The 21,115-nt window shown below is 43.8% G+C and overlaps 1 protein-coding gene across 4 annotated transcripts; it reads left to right on the forward strand.

Annotated features, from left to right (window-relative positions):
• Window positions 1-576: 576 nt before the first annotated feature.
• C1QTNF4 (C1q and TNF related 4) lies at window positions 577-19,778 on the forward strand. 4 transcript variants are annotated; one of them, XM_075425966.1, is made up of 4 exons: window positions 605-681; window positions 3,488-3,819; window positions 16,173-16,340; window positions 18,247-19,778. In XM_075425966.1, the coding sequence occupies exons 3-4, from the start codon at window positions 16,304-16,306 to the stop codon at window positions 19,353-19,355; spliced, it is 1,146 nt and encodes a 381-aa protein (XP_075282081.1). In that variant the 5' UTR covers window positions 605-681; window positions 3,488-3,819; window positions 16,173-16,303; the 3' UTR covers window positions 19,356-19,778. The 4 variants fall into 4 exon arrangements, with proteins under 4 accessions (XP_075282083.1, XP_075282080.1, XP_075282081.1 ...); XM_075425965.1 differs by lacking the exon at window positions 3,488-3,819 and having other exon boundaries at window positions 602-681; XM_075425967.1 differs by lacking the exons at window positions 605-681; window positions 3,488-3,819 and adding an exon at window positions 9,920-10,226.
• Window positions 19,779-21,115: the final 1,337 nt, after the last annotated feature.

Raw genomic sequence — 21,115 nt, forward strand, 5'->3', positions numbered from 1 at the left:
GACCAAATCACGCAGCCGCTCTGCAGACAAACGTTCAGACTTGCCGATCTCCAGAGCAGAAGCAGGTCAGACACCGAGCACGGTCTCGGGCAGCCGAAAGCTGGTCCTTTCCCCCAGTCACATCGTCCAGCCTAACCAACGCTCGTACCTCTCCCGCAGCACCAGGCCCCAGCAGCGCCGGGGTGGGAGCGCGGCCCCGCCGCTCGCTTGGCCCGGGACTGCCGGGCGCCGCGCTCCCGCCTCGCGCCCCCTCACCGCCCGGCCCCCGCCGCTGAGGTGAATCCCGCGGCGCCGCTTTCCGGCGCCCCTCTCCTCCCGGGAAGGCAGTGGGGAGCCCAGCCCGGCTCTCCCCCACCGCCGCATCGCCCCGCCGCTCCTTCCCGCGCCGGCGCCCGCGCTCCTCCCCCGCCCGCAGCCTCCCGCAGGCCGACCTGCCGCCGGCCCTGACAGGGGCGCCCAGCCCCTCCGCCCCCTCTCCCGCCCGCCCCCGGGCCCTCCTCCCGTCACTGATTCGGCGCCGGAGCCCCGGGTGCCCGAGCCCCCCCCTCCGCAGCCCCGGCCCCCGCCGCCGCCGCTCCCGAGCTGTCAGTGCGCAGGCAGCGCCGCGGCCCCGCGCCCAACCCCGCGCCGCCAACCGCCGCCGACGCCCGCCGCGGAGCCGCCACCGCGGGGCGGCAGCAGGTACCGTGCTGGGGGGGCGGCGGCTGGCGGGGCCGGGCTGCACCTGAGGGGCGAGCGGCTGGGATTGGGATGCCCCGGCCGGACGGGCGCCGTGGGAGGGGGGCCGAGGGCCGCGGCGGCGGCTGTGGGGAGGCCGTCGGTACGGAGCGGTGCCCGGGCGGCGGCGGAGGGGCCGTCGGGGCTCCGCGGTTCCTGCGAAGGCGGGCGCTCGGGGCGCCGAGCCCGTGGCCCTCAGGGGCGGCGGGAGGGCGCCCGGGTGGGCTGCGCTCCCTCGCCGGCCCCGCTGAGAGGCTGGACAATAGCGGGAACTGCCTGGGTTGCACCCCCACCCCTTTTATTTCCAGTGTTAAACGGAGAGAGTTTCTGTGGGGAAGGGTATGAAATTTTGGCCCGGCTTAGGATGGAGCCGGGGTTGGGGAACCTCCCGGGGGCCGGCCCACGGGAAAGGGCATCCTGGAAAATTCCCCCCGGGGCAGTTTCTCCAGTCGGAAATAGCGTTAATCTTGCATGGATGTCTCCTGTCCTGGGGGGAACCGACTCCCAAGGGTTTCTCTGAGACTGGCATACACGACAGATTCTGTAATGTACAATTTTCTGTCAAATAAGCTGGCTTAATCCTTCTCTGTGTATTTGGCAACCCCACTGTCATCTCCTCAACCTGCTCCCTAAAAGCTCCCAGGGAAGTGGGTCAGCATCTCCAGATGATGTTTCTATCTGACACTCGGTGAGTTTCTGCACTGCCGGCTGACTAGAAGGCAGCAGTGTGACCCTTCAGTTTATGCACATACTGAATGAGCCGTGCTTCAATTATTCATTCTGATGCTATTGCAACCTTCTGCAGTTTCTCTTCTCCAGGGACATGATGTGTAACAAGACTTTGAAATATTTTGCCAATGAGGCTGCGATCCTATGTAGGCATATGGCAGCTGTTTGCTTGTCTAGCTGTTCTTAAGGGTTAATTTATAGCAGTAAACGGTATGTCAAGGAAGACTAAGGATTCCCAGTAGGGCAGCATTACCCTCTACTTCTGTTGCCCTCTAAAAAGTCATAATAAAGCTGAGACCAGAGTAACGAATGGTTAGTGGACTAGGCTCTACAAATGAGTTTTGTATTTTCCACCTGCAAGAAGCAAAGCCTTCAAAGTACGTTTGGTCTCCATAATGAACAACGTATGGCTTCGACATGGAGTTGATTTAAATCTGATAATTTGTCAGTGTGCTAGACACTTGCTGTTTTGTAGATGAAGAAACAGGTGCAGAAATGAAATGCATTGGAACCAGAGATTTGGCGGCAAAGCTTGGAATCCCATTTGTTGTTATTGATGCTTTACTAGTGTGATCATCTGTCCATTGTGCTGTGCTCTCCAGAGAGTGCTCATTGATAAACACAGAATCATTCATATTTTCCAAATACAGGAGGCTGGGTGGACCCACAGTGGCAGCAGCTCACTTGTGGAGACATGGGATAACTAGACAGTGACCGGTAGTCAAGTAGCTTTTATAATCTATGTTTTAATAATAGGCATACTTCCGAACAGCAGCAAGGCCGATTGTTGATCCCCAGTTGCTGGAATACTCACTCTTGTATCAAATAGCAATCTAGATGAACACAACCACACAGAGAAATACTGTGTGTCTAAGGTGTAAAGAGCCTATTGTAGTTTGAACCTTCTGTGTGCAACGCCCAATAACATGAAGACCAAAAGAAAAAGAGGCCAGCGCTAGCGCAACGTGAACATGCAGCAAGCCTTCAAGAGATCACTGTCATTCTGCTAAAACTTCCACATTCTTATGGTTAGTTATAGGCAGAGAGCATTGAAATGAACTAATCTGATAGTGATGGTAGATTTCCAAGGTGGAGAGTACCTCTGAGAATATAATATTCTCAGCTGAGAAGCATCTCCCTCCAAGAGTTACTCATCTCTATATTGACTCTAAGGCATGAGAATGGAGAAATTGGCTTAAAAATGCTGGTCTTAAGCCTGTTAAACTCTAGGGCTTTGTTACCAGCATCTGAGGTCAGATGTTAGGATTTTGTGGGTCTTACTCCTGAACTCTTCCATCCACCCACCCTTTTAACTGCCCCAAGTATAAAGTGTGCATTCGACTCCAAGGTGCACAGTTAAGGAAAATGGTGTTCCATTTGCATTAGAATTACAGCTTACTGACTAGTTGGTGGGCGTGAGGTTCTTCATACTGTCTTGCAAAACACTTGAAGTCTTGTCAATTTGATAGTTTGTCATACAGTATTTGAAAGAATCTATCTGGCTGACTCCGATTTTCACCCAGTAGAGATTAAAAGCTTCAGTCTTACTTGTTGATGGACACCCAGAAATTTAGTATAAATCCTGTTGCCCGACAGATCCAAGCTGAAGCAAAGTCAAGACTTTCTTTTTCGTTTCAGCTTTCCTTTACCTTTTCTTTTGCCCCAATCCCAGGAAAGGAAATTTGCCTCATGCTCAAGTGAGACAAGCCAGCAATACACAACTGCTGTGCTGTTTGCTGTTTTGTCAATCCCTTGTCTCCCCCTGAGTGCTCTCTTGTCGCTGCAAAGCCTCGCTCTAGTTGCATACTTCCTCCAGACAGGTTAGAGAACAAAGGAGGAATTCCTGTCGCATCTAATCAAAAGTCTGAGGTTTCCAGCAGAGGTAGCACAGCCAGAATCAAGAGATGATCACAGGGCAAGCAGTAAGAGGCTAATGATTGATTACCAGGGCCCCACTGGGAAACAGTACAAATTCATAAAGTCCTATTTCTTCCTTTTCACCCTGCAGCTGGTTAATTCGTTCTATGCGTGTTTTCTGCAGTGCCAGGAAAACCGTCCATATTGGGTTAAGGAAACTGGGAAGACCATGGAAGTGCTTACTGGAATGAGAGCCAGAGCCAGAGCCAGATGAGAAAGTCAGGCCACTGTTGTCAGGAGGAATACCAGATCATCTCTATTCTTATGTACACAAAGGCTTACTATCTGTTCTGTGCCTGCTTGTGACCACCACGGCTGGCATTTGAGCTCTGAGGGAAGGAACCTGCAGTCCTTTGGTCAAGGGCAAATGCAAAGAAAATGTTTAGTCCATTGAAATGAACTAGCTGCCTCGGTGCATCCCTTCTGCTGTGTGCTGCTGGTGTAACTACAATGAAGGTAATAAATGTTGACATTTCTAATATATCCCTAAATCTATGAAGAGAGCCGGTCACATCTTTCCCATTCGTTGTTTCAGTATTCCAGCAGATTCTAACACAATTGGCTTTTGTTCATTTTAAATATTAAAAGATTTTTGGTGGCCTAAAAGTGAGAGATTTAATTTGCTTTTTTAAGTAAAAGTTGAGATTCTTGATCGTGGTTGTACATTAATTTCAAGTATTTGCTTTGGTGAGGTGCAGGGCATAGCAGGTAAAAGAGGCTGTAAACTGGGTAAACATGATTTTCTGAACAGGAAGATCTTCTTTGAATAGTATCAGAAGATTCAGAGCTCATAATCTGTGTGCTTTTAGTCTGTGCCAGTCCTTCAGACAGGCCACAAGCTGCTTAAAACTGATATGATAGCTGTGTCGATGTGCCCTGGATCTGCTTCTGTTCAGTGTTTTCTTAGATCACCTGGATGGTAATATAAAGAGTGGGTGTATCACATTTGCCAGGGACATAAAACTGTGAGACTTGAAATATGCTGGAGGAAAAGAATAGAATTCAGATTTATTCCAACAAATTGGAAGAACTACTAGGAAAAGAACTGGATGAAATTCAGCAGGGATAAATGCAAGGTACTACAATAAGGCAGGAATAATCAACTGCATAAGCACAAGCAAGAAGCAAATGACTAGGTTGCAACTGCAGAAAAGCATCTCAATGTTATAACAGATCACAAGCTGAACATGAGTCAATGTCATGCTGTTGCAAATGAAGGCTAACATCTTGCTAGGATATATAAAAGACATAGAGCCTGGAAGATACGTGAAGCAATCCTCCTGCTCTGTTCAGCATTGCTAAAGCCTCAACTTGGAGCCTGTGCAAAGTTTTGGTTATTTCACTTTGAGACAGTTGGGATTCAGTTGGAGAGAGTCCAGAGAAGGGCAGCAGGACTCATCAGAGGTCTGAAAAATGTGACCTGTAAGATGATTTGAAAGAACTGAAATCATTTAGCCCAAAAAGCAGAGAATTGCCAGATGAATATTACAGTCTTGAGATACAAAATAGAGGAGGGAATGATCTTTTCTTTGGGCTCATGGTGGGTGGAGCAGAAAGCACGCAGTAGCAGAAAGAAAGATTATTTTAGACTGCAGGAATGATTTTCTGGGACCTAGGATAATAAAAACTGTTGAATATTTGGTCTGGGTAGATTATGAAGATTCCACGACTTTAAGAAGAAGTTAGACAATTATCTGTGAAAAATGAAATCAGGGTAGTGATCCTATCATGGGAAGGTACCTTGGACTTTGATGTCTTAAATTCTCTTCTAGACCATTCCTCTATCACTTTATGAAAGCAACATACTAATTTCAAGTAAATGAAACAAAAGCTGTCTGCTGACCCTGTTCTGATGTTTGCCTGATATCCAAGGGTAGCACAGCACCAAGAACATTGCCATTCTTTCTGAAAAGAGCCCAAAAGAAAAGTATAAGCTTACTAGAAGATAGTTAAAAGGGGTTTTTTTTTGGGGGGGGAAGACATAGGGAACAGGACATTCTGATTTCCCTGGAGCAAATGTGTGACTGAGCCTATGAATGCTGAAAACAATGATATGGAAGAAGAAAAATGAATGAGGATTAGCAGTTAGCAAAATGATCTGAACTGAAAATACAAACTCTTCCAGTATTTTACTCCTTGAATGGAAGACAGTAGTCCAAAAATGCTTTTGTAGAGATAAAATTAAATAAAATAATGGATTTCAGAATAGGAATAAAATAAAGCATAGTTCTACAATTGATGTTTTTAGGCATTTCTCCAGGGAGAGAAAATCTAGCTCCTGTAGTATTCATGGTTTAACATATATTGTTTAACATAAATGGAACAGATGGTCCCCTGTGCATGGTGAAAAAATGCTGCATCTCTGTGAGGAGACAGGTAGAATGAAATAAGAGAGCAATGATGATCTCTTTTGGATGCTGCAGTGGTGAGCTGCATGTAAGATCCTGAATAGAACACACTTTGAGTCCAACCAAAGAATTTTTTAATCCTCTAAAGGGAGAAGGATTTTTCTTTCTCCCCAGGCTTTAGATCTTTCCACTCAGACAGAAAGAAGAGCTCTTAGATAAGTTAAAGACGTACTGGGAGCAGTGGAAGTGTTTTTTAGACCAACTAGGCAATAGGGAATTTTTTCTATGAACACAGGTACTCTCTGGGACCGAAAGGCTGCAAAGCAACTGCAGGAAAGAATCTGTGTTGAGTGAGCAAGACAAGAAGAAAATGAAGCTGCGCTTTTTAGAAGTATGTTTTCATGGAGCTGTTGCTCAGTGAACTGTAGCATATTACCATTATAATCTGGTGTCATTTAAACACTCTTACACTAGATTATCCATAAACTGATGGAAAATCTCATATTTTGATTTACTGTGGGACATGTGAGCACAAATTGCAACACTATATAAGCTCTAATTGCTTTTTCCCCTGCCCCCATCTTCCATTGCTGCTTGAACACTTTGGGAAAAATAATGATTTGCTTAGAACGCCAGTCACTTGATGCCCCAGTTGTTTCAAAGTAAATTCACATCCCTTCCATGCAGGGACTGACCCGTGCTTCACATTAGCTTGTATTGCTTTGCCTGAGTTTATTTCATCACTCCTTCTCCCATCGCTTTGCTTTCTTTGCTTCTCATGAGTATATGAAATCCAGTCTTTATTAGGGAGACAGAAAGGGTATCCAAAAGAAGGCTTACTGCGACCCTATAATAAAGGGGGTTCAGCTTTGGAACAAGGTGGTTCTGGAAGGACATAAAGCAAAGGACAGGTAATGTGAAAAACCTCCATTTTACTAGTAGGAGGAGGCAACAAGGTAAAAGGGTTGTTCTCTAGGAAACTTTGGAGGAAATCTGAGACAGACTGGGCAGAGAACTACTGAGTATGCTGGAGGGGCTTCTGCAGATGGTAGTTTCGTGTCGGAAGCTGTTGATAATTGTCTTTAAAAGGAAAGGTGTTAGACAGAAGTAGCTAGAAGGAAGGTACAGAATGGAAAGAATTTGAGTAGAGGGAGCACTGGCTTGAAATATGAACTGAATGTGAACATTTGGTTTTAGGGTGCGTGGCTGAAATTTCTCAATGTGGTTGTGAGGAAATTGTGTAGGCTATTGCAAATGGCACTTCTGTCAGTATGAGCTGCATATTTAATGCAATGTAATGATACCCAAGCCTGCTTTAAATAAAGCATCTGCATAACAGTGTTCAGAGTGGCCATATCCTTCATGTTAATTCATGGGTTTTTTCTTTTATGTTATGTCCATTTAGGGTCTAAAAGTTATGTAAAACCTACCAGTGGGTTGCCGCAGTCTTTATTTCAGTATTTTCTTTTCCTATAAGCAAAAATCAGAGGCGGCAGCTTCAAGCTGTCAAAGGCAATTTTGCCTGGGAGGAAACTGGCTGGTCACGCAGATGAGCCTGGAATCTGTGAACACTTGACAGGCTCTGAGCGCTTTCTCACTGTGAATGAAGAACTGATGAGTGAACAGCAGTGTCCATCAGTGCTTTTTGATGGTAATGCCAAAGCCTTTTATCAGCAGCTTCCCAGTGCAGATGGAGTTTTACAGAAATAGTCACACAAGCATTTCTGTTGCCATTATGAGGAGACTGGCGTTTTTTAAATACTGGAAACAACATAAAGCCAGAAAGCAGGTATGGGAAAACTTTGTAAAACTATGTGTGTATTGAGGAGATTGTTCAGCAAATGCTGCTCTCTGTCCCTCCCGCCAGGGCAGCAGACTCTGCCTTGTGGGCAGCAGCACCTCAGTGTCAGATTGTCACAGAAAAATCCAAGTTCAAAAGCACAACTGTGAAAATTTGACTTGTACAGGGTTTAAGGGAGGAACTTCATAGCTCACTGTTGAAGACAATGACAAGCTGATTAAATCCACGGATCAAAAATACTCAGTGTTTAAAAAGTGGAAGCAGAAACTGGGGTTTTCCTGAAAATACCAGCTATCAGTTCGCAGCCTTGAGATCTCGCATGTGCACCAGCCACAGCCTGCTGAGAAATAGTTGTTAGTAAAATGCCTAGAAACCTGAAGGGGCCCAGGTTCCAGCTATCTATAGGCATTCCTCAGAGAGGTCTCATTACAAGGGATTTGGCAGGAAAGACCACTGGAAATGGGGGACTGCACGTGGCTGATTGTGAAGGGTCAGTATTAACAAAGGTGACAATGACTAACTTTGCTAACTTACTTTCCTACATTTAACTGTGTATCTGTAGACATAAAGAATGCTGCTGGGCCGAGAATTTGATAAACCTGATTCGTGAAGAGCAACTGATACTGAAAAGCACTATGTGTATTGCAGAATTTAATTGTTAATCAAGAACTTCTGTACTACCCAGGGGAAGTCTGCATTTCAAGAGACTCTGGTGACAAAAATTGAGGTAGTCACATGCAATGATTATTCTTTAAATGATTGTTTCTTGATCTGGCTACCAATTCACTAGGTATGAAAACAACAGGATTGTCATGTTGGACAATTAGAAAACAGGTCCAGAGAAAAGCCTCGTTAGTGAATGTGAACTTTGACTGACATCTCCCTTTCCCCAAAGAGAGTTTGGCAGAGCAGAGTTTTTGTTCTGGAATAATACTGGCCTCTGCTTTGGTGCTGAGCACATGATGCTTGTTTCTTCTCAGTTCTCCAGCTCCAGGCCTGTGTCCTGAACCAGCAGGAGGAGGAGCAGAAAGGAAGATGCCAGAGCAGGGATGGAAGACACACAGATCTTAATGCCCTTTAGCACCTTCTTCACTAAACTAGAGCTCAGTGAATTTCCAAATTGAGATGTTGCAGTATGTTGGCAGTGAAGAGCAGCTCTGCAGTGCAATTCACAGTATTCTCTGAGTAGCTTCACAGTAATGAAACAGCAGGGCATGAGAAGAAATGAATGTGATTTTTTGGCTGAGTGTGATGGCAGATGTTAAAAGACAGCATGCTTTCTTGCCTTACCTGTCAAGACAAGAAAAAGAACTCCCAAGGAAAGCAGCATTCCTGTAGGCAAATGCCCCAGTATAGACAGTTTTTTCAGATGGATTTGCAAAGCCTGCTGTCAGAAAATACCGGCCCATAGCATGTGACGTTTTCTCAAAGTATGCTATAGTGCAGCCTTCAGTGGATAAAAAGACCAAAGCAATTATGTTTTCATTGATAAAAAATAGTGTTACAAGTTGATCTATCAAGCAGAGAGAACTGAATCTCATCTGTTCGGAAAGTTTTCTGTTCACTGCAGGTAAGCAAGAGGGGGACCGGAGTTACCCAACTTTGAACTTCTTTGGTGGCATTGCTAAATCTGTCTCAGCAGTCAGTAAGTTCAGACATGACTAGGAAACAAAAATGCTTTTTATTGTTGTTGTGTATAATCCTAACTGGCACTCAGTTGTCCATTAATTCCCTTAGGGGATGATTATTGGACTTGACAGGCTTATCCTAACTTGTGACTTGATGATCAATTAGCAAGAACCAGCATATTCCCTCTAGCTTTTAACCAGGAGGGTGATGTGGCAGGTCTTAGAGCAGTGACTGGAGGGCAGCATTCCAGTAAGTGGAGAAACGGGTTGGAAGCAACAACTGCAAGCACAGAGTTCCAGGAAAAATGAGAATTGTGTGCCCACTCAAGTGAGAGGCAGAAAGAGAATGTGTGGCTACGCAGCTAGAGAACAAAACAGACAAGAAAAATCTGAAAGTTGTTCCTTTTTTTGATTAGGACCTTACATAATAGTTAAATTAAAAATATATATTGACTGATACAGAGTGCAGGAGCACAGACTCACAGAATGGAAAATGAGGACATAAAAACATTATAGAGAGGACAGTAAACAAACCTTCAGAGTACTCCACAGGTTCCAATGTGTCTTACAATATCTCCACAATCTCATGTGCAACAGTCTTCAACAGGAAGGTACATAACACAAAAGTTGCTATTCCTGTATTGTATGGACAGTCAAAATGACTTTCCTATTTAGTGCAATTGCATGGGTGGCAGGTTCCACAGTTCCTATTAGTTCCTGGCCAAATAAACCTACTATTAACAATTGTTTTCATTCTTAATGAAGGGATGAGAGAAGAACATAAAACGATCACTGCAAGATTTTTCCTCAACTGATGGTGCTGTACCTGACAGGTCTGCTGGATGACCGGGCACGTGAATGAAAGTGGCAGTATGGAACAGGAAGAAAAGCCAGTACAGCCCATGTTTAACTGGAAGGCTTAATCTCATCCTGATGAAATTTCCTTTAATGTCAATAAATATTTGTTATAACCAAGGATTGAAAGAAAATTGACAAATAGGGCATCAGCTCCTAGAACAGCACAGGAGCCTTCTCTTCTGGTCTGCATGGTTGGAGGATGAAAATATTCAGTCAGCTGCATTGAAGGTAACTGCTGCTTAGATGCATAGAGGAAAACGTGGTTTAAAAAGATCAAACAATAACTACTGATACTGTAGATACCTACCTATAGTAAATACTGTAAATACCTACCTATAGTCTCTGAACTGTTGCTAGACTTTTGTTTGTTTACAGAAGGAGTGGGGATTATAGTGAGACTGAAACTTTCCTTCACTGGAAGGAAGTGGGGTAGAAAAACTCAGCCATGGTATGTAACAATAAAACAGAAAGAATAGAGGCGTTAGACTCTGAGTTGATTCCAGAGTACTGGTTCTAGTGCCATCCTGCCCACCTAGTGTTTCCACTTTGTCACTCACAGTTCTGTTTACCCTATTGATTATAATGCAGAGATGTTTTTTTTAAAAAATGTCCCTAAGAATGTAAGCTATACCACCACTCAGGAAAACCTAAGAATAAGCTTGTGTTTAGTGGGCCTGTCTAAACAGCATTTTCATTCTGTATCAACTCTTTAAAGTCCCCATGCTTCATTAGTTCTTGGGAAAAACATTCATCTTTTTCCTGCCCAAACTCTTACTAAAAGAGAAAAATTACAAGGGTAGTCTGTGATGCCAAACCCATCTGTGTCTTCCTTAGGCTCCCAGCTTTTGTCTCCAACTCGGAAACGTCTTCTGCAAACACTTCTAAACTTTCTCCCTCATTGCCTCTTAAGAGTCTCTCATGGTCTGTGTAGCCATTACCTTCCTCTTCATGTTCTGCTTTAGCACTGCTGTGGTACTAACTGGATCTTGATTCCAAGTGGGCAGATGATGAAATGGAACCATCTTATTTGCTGACTCTTTAATTTTAGCACCTTTAATCCTGAAGGTTTGGTTTTCGTTTTGTCTTTCCCAGACTTTATAACAGCATAGTAAAAGTAAAAAATCTGATGCTACATCTGCCTGTTATTACCTGTGTCCCCTAACCTATGTCTTCTAGACTATAAGCGTCTTTTAAAAGCTCTTCTACAGAGTCCAGCAATGTGCAGTTCAGCAGGCTACCAGCTTCTTTGCAGACTGCTATAGTTGAAATATCTTAAGCCAGCTCAGAAAGTTAAAATAAAATCATCCCTGTAACTAAGTCTTGTTCATTTTTAAATAATAATTTCCCATTTGCCTTTGGAATAGCCTGAATTGCACTGCTTGTACTCAGCATTCTTCCTCATAAAGTATCTGTCACTCCAGTAGGTGTGTTGCTGGGACAGTCTGGCTCGCAGCATCCCTGTGGTTCACATGGATTTGCCTCCACAGCCAAAGCAAGAAAACCCAGGACTTATGTGAAAAAATCCTCACGCTACATGGCTTCCAGCCCAGCCACCTGGGACGATGACATTGCCCTCTACTCCATTCTTTGAGGTCTCTGTGCCTTTCGCTCTCTTTAGAGCTTACTTTCGCACTGGCCACTCTGCCTTTTGGGGCCTTCCTCTCTCTCTGCCTGAACTAAGATCTTTATGGTATATGCTGCCAAAGTGTCAGTTACTTTCTTTTACCTATCAAAATACCTCCTGGTATTCCAGGCCAGGGTGTCTCTGTCAATCCTTTATACCAGTGTGATCTGCCTTCTGGTGCAGCAATCAGGTTCCTCCTGGAGAGATGGGATGCTTCAACAAAGGCTTGTTCCACAGGCTCAGCATCTCTTGTGCACACCGGGAGAAAGAAATGCACACATAACCCGGGCTAAAAATGGAAATTAGGTTTGGGGGTGGGAACAGAGATGGTTTAACTTTGTCATTACTGTAACTGGATCCATGCAAAAATTTCTACTGTTGAAATGGTCTCAGTGTTTTATGTCTAAAGGTTGCAGTGTTAAATAGACACTACAGAAACAGACTTCTGGACTTCTGGCTTTCTCAAGCTGAGGTTCCCAGTCTTCTCTGGCCTGTTTCCTTCCTTTACAGTTTTTAGTCTTGTTTGCTTGAGGAGTGTGTATGTGGTGGAGAGTTGGATTTGTGTAATTTGTTCATTTAGAAAAGGATGTAAAAAAAATTATATTACATTTTAAAGCATTAGTGTGTTAGAATAACTCCTTGCTCCCACCTCGGGACACCTTTGTCTGACTGAATAAGTATTCTTCTAAATACACATAGCAGCCAAAATAGAAGACACATGTGTCACCCTGGCATTTCAAATGTGTATAACAAATTTCTTTGAATGCTGTTATAGGAAGAAAAATCTTAATGTCAGAAATACCATGTTTCCATTTTGATCAGAGAATATACATCATCTTATATAACATCATTTGACCTTAAACAGAGTTGTTAGGGCTTCAGTTGAAATATAGCAGGTTTGATTAATATTCTGAAGTGCAGGCTAGTATTAGAGGCTTATGCCAAAATACAGTCTCCACTTCCTTTTCCTGAGTATGACTGGAGTTGAGGCACTTCAAAAGAATTTTTGTCTCTCCATGGATCTTTGAGTACACAGAAGCTGTTTTATTATGTTATAGAACTCCCTTGACTCAAGGAAACATTTAAAATTAAGTACTTTCTATATTAATGCCATACAGTTCTATCATTCAAAATGTGGCTTATCATTTCCAAAAAGCATCCTGAATTCTTCAAACAATGTTTTACCTCTCAGGATCATTGCAGAGTTCAAAAAAACACATGCATCAAAAGCAGAGAAAGGCCAAAGCCGTAAGCAAATCCCTGATTTTGTCACACAGTACTGTCTATACAGATTTTGCTTTTGAGGATCTGCTACAATTAATTGCTCCTTGCTGTTAGAAGAAGTGATGCATTTGCATCATTATCTGATGCTCTTAATCTGTGTCGAATGAGTGCAACAGACAGTATGTGGTATCTGGGGAAAAAAAGTATCTTGCTAACTGTAGCCCAAGAAGGCTGTTCATTACACAGGCTTTCACTGATTCAAATAATTGAAACATTTGCAGCTGTCCTTAAATATTAGAGTGAGAGCTAGGAAGAACAGGGCTTTGCTCTTGCAGCTGACAGGATTTTAAGAACTTTTACTAGCAGTTAATCCAACTGCAGTGCTTCACTCCTGTTTCATATCTCATTCTTCAGTGATCTTCGGGGTAAAACTCCCACTGAAATTAAAGGATTCTTGCCTAAGGTAGGACTAGGGAATCTAGCTCATTAATATTTTGGAATAAAAAGAAAAGCCTTGTGAGTTTTACAAGAAGATCTGGCCTGAAAGTCTAGAAATGGGGTGACCTTTCTATTATTGGAAGTCCTTTTGTAAATCCATGGATTTCAGTAGAAGGGTAAAGCTAATTGTCTTTCTGCTGGTGGATTGATTCTGTTCCAGGACAGAAAAATCACCTCCAGCAAGCACAAAGCTATTAAAGTTTCCTGGGTCATGCAAATGATGAATTCTGTCTCTTTCTTTTCAAAAACGATTTGCAACTCTTGTTCTGCTATGTAAGTCACTAGCATTTTAGCCCCTTCTTTTCAGGTCATTAATTTAATGTCAGTGCCTCTGATAACTGTTTAGCTCCATCATGTGCTTTGTACCTCCTATTCCAAAATTAGTTTCTTGACTTCTTCCCTGTGGGCTCCTTTCCTTGTTGGTACTGCCTAATGTAAAGGCAGTAGCACACCTTGTTTATCCCTTGGGTCTGCTTAACTTCATTGCATGCTTCTGTGGTGTTACCACAATAAGGAATGGTAGGGCAGGGGCAAAGGGCCCCGATTCATATGTAGATGTAATGAGAACACGGCTGCTATGTATGACATGTACATGGCCCATGCTGAAGACCCATTTTTCACCTCTAGCCTGGGTCTTTCACCTCACTCTGACATTTTAAAACTTAGGCCATAGCATGAACTTAAGGCTGATACCACAGTATCCATGGCCAGCCTCACATCCCTGGTGCTCTCTCTTCCCTGCTGGAAGAAGCTATCCCAGTAAAGACTTGGGCGCTAGAAGCATTTGCTGGGGGAGCAACAGAGCATTTTGAAAGCTTTATCTTTCAGACTTACTATGCTAATACTCAAGTCCAAGAGTAGTTACGAGTTGCCTCTGTTTATGTAGCTAGCTGAGTCTTCCTAATGACTGGCAAATTATTCTTAGACTGGTTTAGTGTGAGAGGTAGTTACTAGATACTTTCTAAATTATTTTAAATTTAAGAAGAACCTAAATAGTCCTGAAAGTGGTGGGTGGGAGCTGTCAAGGAAATAACTTGCTCATGGAAACACAGCATAATTAACTGCCTTATTTAAATGACTTGCCAGTGAGTTATTGGGAAGAGGTGTTAAATAAGGGACTGCAGCAGTAGAGAGTCTTTGCAAGTGTAATTGAGTGATCCAGCCGTTAGTAAGTGACCTTATTATAGAGAGATTAGCTTTGGGACAGAGACAAGGATAGTGGTCATCTGAAGGAACATAAGGTCAGATTTATTACCGAGTTCATAAAGTGTTTTGTCTTTTTGTGCTTTTTTGGACAGCAGTGACATGCTTGCAGTATATTCCCTGACTCATGGATACTCTTGAGCGAGCTCTGGAGCACAGGCAATGCTTTAGAATCAGGCTGGTTAGTGTGGCTAAAAATGCAAATGCCAAACCCTTTCCTGTCATTTTTTGTCTCAAGAGTGTCTAGCCATGTCACAGTCATCCTGCTTCTCCATGCAGCCACACCACAGTGATCATTGGAATAACAATGGATGAGTATGAATCAGAAACATCAAATAGCCCTTGTAAGTTTGCCTTTAGGGCTTCGTGTTCTAAGCTGGAAGCTGAAATGAGCCTGCAGTGCTAGATACAGCACTCTGCACTCTGCAAAAATAATACTGCTGCACCAGAGGCTGAGCTCACAGTGTGACAGTTTGGGATTTGGTTCTTGGTGGGATGTTAGGGCCTTTTAGTATTGTTTACATGGCAGCAATGGCCAAATGCTATACAGGCATGGGAAGAGAGAGAGTCTTTGCCCTGAGGAGCTCACAAACTCAATGGCAAAGCAAGGAAGAATTAAGACATGGAAGCAGTTGCATGGCAATTAGCTATGGCTTAATAGTTCCATTGAAAATGCTTTCTTAATTTGCTGGATGAAAGGTACTCTGTCAGACCTGCCACTAGCTGATTAGTTCCATGTAAGTGTCAGGGCTAGGGTTAGTAGCAAGTGAATTTTCAACTGTGAGAAGGCAGTAGCTACAGGAATCAGTTATTGAATCAGGAATCATGACTTAGGAGGTCTCTAGTCCAGCCTCCTGCTGAAAGCGGGTCCAACACTGAATGCAGACCAGGTTGCTCACAGCTTAATCCAGTCTGGTCTTGAAAACTTCCAAGGATCGAGATTTCACAATCTCTCTGTGCAAACTGCTTCATTCTTAATTGCCCTCAGCATGAAATTATTTTGCTTATATCCAGTCCAAACCGTCCCCTTTGGGTTTTATGACCATTGTCTCTTATTCTCCCACCACGTACATCAGTGAAGAACCTAGTTCTGTCATCTCAGTAACCTTCCAGTACTGGAAGGCTACTACTAGATCCCCCCGAAGCTTTGTCTTCTCGGGGCTAAACAACCGAGTTCTCTCAGCCTCTGCTTATACGGCAGGTGCTCCAGACCTCAGCCATCTTGGCTGCCCTCTCCTGGAGTCACTCAAGTGCCAGCTAAAGGGGAATAATCACTGCCTGTGGTTACTGGCTACATTCTGTTGGTGCACCCCAGTATGCTGTTAGCCTTCATTACTTGCAGGGTACAGCACTAACTCAGGTGTAAATTAATGTTCTCTAGGACTCCTTGATCCTTTTCAGTAGCACTGCTCTCCAGCCAGTTAGTCGACAGCCTGAACACATAGAGTTAGTCCATCTCAGGTACAGGAATTTGCATTCATCCTTGCTGAATTTCCTTTCAGTCCATTCCTCCAGCCTGTCTAGGTCCCTCTGAATAGAAGCCGTGCCTCCAAGGATATTGGCAAACTCTCTGTTTTGATGTCATCTGCAGCCTTGATGAGTCGGCATTCTGTCTCTTTCTACAGGTAATTGACAAAAATATTAAAGAGGACATCTGAAATTAAACATTTGCCCTTGAGCCTGACAATTCGCCCAGTTTTTCACCCATCTGGTAGTTCATTTATCTACTTTGTAACATCACAACTTGGATACAGGAATGCTCTGGGAGACTGTTACAAAAGCCTTGCTAAAAGGTAGGTGACATCCACCGGTCTCTTCTCACAAGAAGGCAATCAGTTTGGTTAGTCATGACCTACACTCAGTTGATAAACACATGCAGAATGTCATGTTTTTTGCCTAGAAATGTGTTCCATGAGTAACACTCCATGATTTGCCCAGGGACCAAAGTGAGGGGCTAACTGGCCAACCAGCCTGTAGTCCCTCAGGTTGTCTCACTTGTCCTTTCTGAAGATGGATGCAACATTTGCCTTCCTCCAGTCACCAGGGAGCTCCTTTGATTTCCGTGACCTTTCAAGATGATGGAGAGTGGCCTCAGTATGAGATCAGTCAGCTCTCTCAACACCTTTCAGAGGAGCCCATGGGGTCCCATGGGTGTGTTCGAGAGAAGCAGGCTAAGTCAGGAAAAACATTATGAATTCAGGGGCATGGAGGAAAATACTGAGATGTTTGTGTGAGAAGTGATCTAATGTAAAATTAGGACATGGATGGATATTTCTTTTTGTCTTTGCTAGTGTATCACTTTCATGTAATAAAGTGAGAATCTAATTCATTCTTGGGTTCTTATCTTTTAGAGCTACATTTCAGATTTCAGTTTTATTCTCAAGTGTGAAAGAGTAGGGACTGTAGGTCAAACTGAATTCCTGCTGGTGAGTGATTCTAGGTATCACACCTTGCCAAAACAGGATCCTATTGCCACCTCACAGTCTATGTGGATTCTGTCTGCTTTACTTCTATTACTAGGCTATCCTGTTTGATTCAAATATTTACCCCTTCCGTTATCCTTTTTAATTCAGGATTTTTCTTCACCCCTCCCCCTCAATGAGCAGCATGTTTTGCTCCTGTTCTGCTGGTCTGTGAATTCATTGTTTGGAGGCTGGCAAGCCACCAGTTCTGGGGTGACAGATGGGGCAGACTGCAAACCAGGCAGTTGCCTCCCAGCCTGAATGATATTTTAATAAGCGCAAAGAGGTGACAGAGAGAGAAGCTGCTCGTTGGAATGACTGGCAGTTTTGTTTTCAGCCTCCAAGCAGTAATAGATGATTTTTGGCCTCAGTTCAAAAAAAAATCACAGAAACTAGAAGCAGAAAATCCCATTAGCTCCTAACTTACCCCTCTTTTTTAAGGGTCAAAAAAGTTTTTTCTCTCTGGTCTATTATCCACATAGGGAGTTGTTTCACTGTTTTTGGTGTTTCAGGTCACTCTCAGGGATTCTGTAGTTTGGGAGACTTGCTTTTAATTTCTCTTTCATTTTCCTGCTTTTTTTTCATTTAATTCTTTTTCTCCATTGTCTTGCTTCCTTCCCTGAACATTCCCTCTTTTTCTAGGTTCTCTACATGCTTCACAGATGCATGGTAAAATCCGTCTGAATAATGGGGTCTACCAACTTACTTGGCTTACAGCTTCCACATCCTGTGAAACAGTGCAGTGCTAGGCAATGGCATCTGCATGGGAATCTCTAGAGCATATGTCCTCTTCTCCCTGTCCTTCAGTTGTGTCTCAGTTGTATAATACAGGGTCTGTGTAGGGCTTTGTTTTATCCTTGGTCTTATGAATAAAAGCACTACAAAAGGGAGCTCTGGCAAAGCCCCAGCAAGCTCTGAGATCCCTCTGCATTGTGAGCAACACAGTGTTTTGCAGACAAGCTGTAAGGTAGGCAGGCTTTCAAATGAGAAGATTCTTTTTCTTGCTACAAGTGCAGGGAAAAAAGGTCCAGCTCTCACTAGGAAAATATCAAAATGGTGCTGGGATCTATACTGAGGTGTTGTCCCATACGCTGATCAGAGGATGTACTGGAAACTTCTCAGTATTTGGACATAGAGCTTCATGTCTGTTTAGAAAAGTTCAGGTCCAGGTTTCGGCTGGAGTATGAGCTGGAAGTTAATGGGATTCCTGCTAAAATATGCTTCCTTTTCCTTTCAGATACAATGATGACATTGAAGGTTCAGATCCTGTTTGGCTTCCTTTGCTGCATGATTTTTGTGCCTACAGATGGCTTCCCAGCAGACACCACTACTGAATTTCGCTCTGCTTTCTCTGTGGCCAGAACCAGCAGCATGGAAGGGAGCTCTGAGATGGTCATTACCTTTGACAAAGTGTATGTGAATATTGGGAATGACTTTGATCCCAAGACTGGATTGTTCCGCTGTCGGATCCCTGGAGCCTACTACTTCTCCTTCACTGTTGGGAAATACCCCAAGAAAAACTTGTCTGTCATGCTGATGAGAAACAAGAATGAGGTGCAAGTGATTGTGTATGATGAACATCACCGCAAGGAGCGGAAGGTAGCCAGCCAGAGTGCCATGCTGCAGCTTGACTATGGTGACACAGTTTGGCTGCGTTTACATGGAGACCCCAAGTATGCTCTTTACAGCAATGTGGGCCCCTATACAACTTTCAATGGCTACCTAATCTATCCAGACACTTCTGCCTTCTTCCAGAATGCTCTTAGCTCTCGAGAGCTGGGGCTGCGCCGTCCCACTATTCAGCAACTTCCCGGAGAGCAGAATGAAGCTTCACAGCGACACGTGTTATCTGATCAACCGAACAGGGAACAAGACCCTCGCTCTGCATTTTCCGTTGCCCGCTCACAAAGTCTCCTGGGGACAGATGACAAGCAAACCCAGCATGAGCCAATCACATTTGACACAGAGTTTGTGAACATTGGAAAAGATTTCAATTCCTCTACTGGCATCTTCTCGTGCCGTATACCTGGTGCATACTATTTCTCCTTCACCATTGGCAAAATGCCCTTTAAGACTATGTCAGTGAAACTTATGAAGAACCACAATGAGGTGCAGGCCATGATCTATGATGACAACCACTCCAAGAGGCGGGAGATGCAGAGCCAGAGTATCATGCTGCCTCTGCAATACGGGGACACCGTTTGGCTCTACAGCCATCAGCATGATGGCTATGGTGCCTACAGCAACCATGGCAAGTACATCACCTTCACGGGCTTCCTGATCTATGCAGAGGCTCAGCCAAAGCAGCTTCCAGGTGCCAGCTCATCCCAAGGGTCCAATAATTAAACGTACATGTGAAAGGAGCATAAAAAAAGCCAAGGTGCTTTGAACTTGGGTATAGCTCCTCTTCGAGTATCGTCCTCTACTTTGAGCATGCTACCATGTGTCCAGTGCTTTCCTGTGCTGCACGCTTGTGCCCTGTATGCAGGGCCACTGCTGTGTCTGCCGTTCATCCATAGAAAGGTCTTTACAGGTCGTATGTGTGTGTCCTGTGTTGGTGTTTAATTTAAGCATAAAGCATGAGGTAGTTTTGGGGCAGGGATGGGGCAGTGTAGTGAGATGCTGAGGACCAGAGAACCACTGCAGTAATGTTGCTGCAGATTCCCAGTGTCCAGAAAGCATAGGATGTGGTGACTTTCCTTGCATATCTGGGGAGGGAATAAATGTAATGAAAATGAATGTAATAAAAATACAAAAGATGAAAAATTTTCTCAGATTGGAGTTTGTTATTACTTGAGAGACTTGTGTGCTTGTCGCTGGGTGAGGTACCAGTTCACGAGAGAAAGAAGCATGGTGATCGCTGGAGCTGCAGTGTGTGTTACTGAGCCAGTGTCTCTGTACACTGTTTTTTGATATTCATGCATGTGAAGTGTTGGTACCTCTTCTGATTTTATTGCAAGTTTCACAATATTTCATGCTTTTCTTAATCTGACATTGATGAAGTCAAGAAGCTGTGTTCAAGAATCTCAGCTTCCCTTCAATGAAAATAATACGTTTAGAAACAGACAAAAAAGTAGGCTTCTAGCCCTTGTAGTGAAGGATGAGGGCTTAAATATACAAACAAACCATCCTCTGAAAGCTTAGAAGCACAGTAAGTAAGAAGAATAAAAAATGTATTTTTAAATCTCTTTATATTTAGGTCAGGAGCTAGCTCATAATGTGTGAGTAGTACCATGGCATGCAATGGCAGTGTTGACTGCAGGGGCATTACATTCTCCAGAAATGAGCTTCTTGAATACAAGGGTATGGCTAACTTGCCATATGCAGTATCAGTAACCTAGCGCAAACGGGATCAAAGGTACCATTAAAAGATATTTTCAGCATCTGTGTTGCAGTGGTTTCTTACACATTGTGTTCCACCGAGCCACAGTGCTGCTGTAGGGAGACTGGTGTGTCCTGACAGGGCCATCGGGACCAATGGCAGGATCCACCCAGGTGGGCAGGCAGAAAGTGGGAGGTTGGGGGCTTCATCGTAGTACGATTGGGGCCGTTTCAGTTGAGATAAACCCTGGTTTGTCTCCCAAAATACATAAACTGTGAAAGTGCATCATCTTGAGCACACACAAAAATTTGTGATATCACTGGAGTTTGATTTATAACCTGCTCAACATATAGCAATGCTCTTAAACTGATCCTAGAAAAATCCTGACCTCAAACCAGTGTATTTGCATCTGAGTCAGCAAGCCAACCCCCTGAACCTTTATCCAGACATTCGTGTAGCTCAGACTGTATATTCTCCAGCAAGACAATATTTTCATGCACTAGTGTCACCCCAGCTCAGCTTTTCGATGATATTCTCTGCTCGAACTGGACTTGTCTGCAGCCACTCCCTGCCTCCATCACTCCATGCATATCCTAGACATTAAAAACTGGGGGTATATTTGGGAAAAGGATGAAGGGTAGAGACTGAACGTATGCAAAAAAACAGCATAAGAACAGAAGAACATGAGGTAGGGCACTAGTTTACTAGAAGTTATGCTTCAGATAAAATGCTAATCTTAATTCCTGCATTCTTTGGGGGGAAAAAAAAAGGCAAAATCAAAAAA

The sequence above is a fragment of the Opisthocomus hoazin genome, chromosome 7 (assembly GCF_030867145.1).
Source record: "Opisthocomus hoazin isolate bOpiHoa1 chromosome 7, bOpiHoa1.hap1, whole genome shotgun sequence".
NCBI classification, from domain to species: domain Eukaryota; kingdom Metazoa; phylum Chordata; class Aves; order Opisthocomiformes; family Opisthocomidae; genus Opisthocomus; species Opisthocomus hoazin.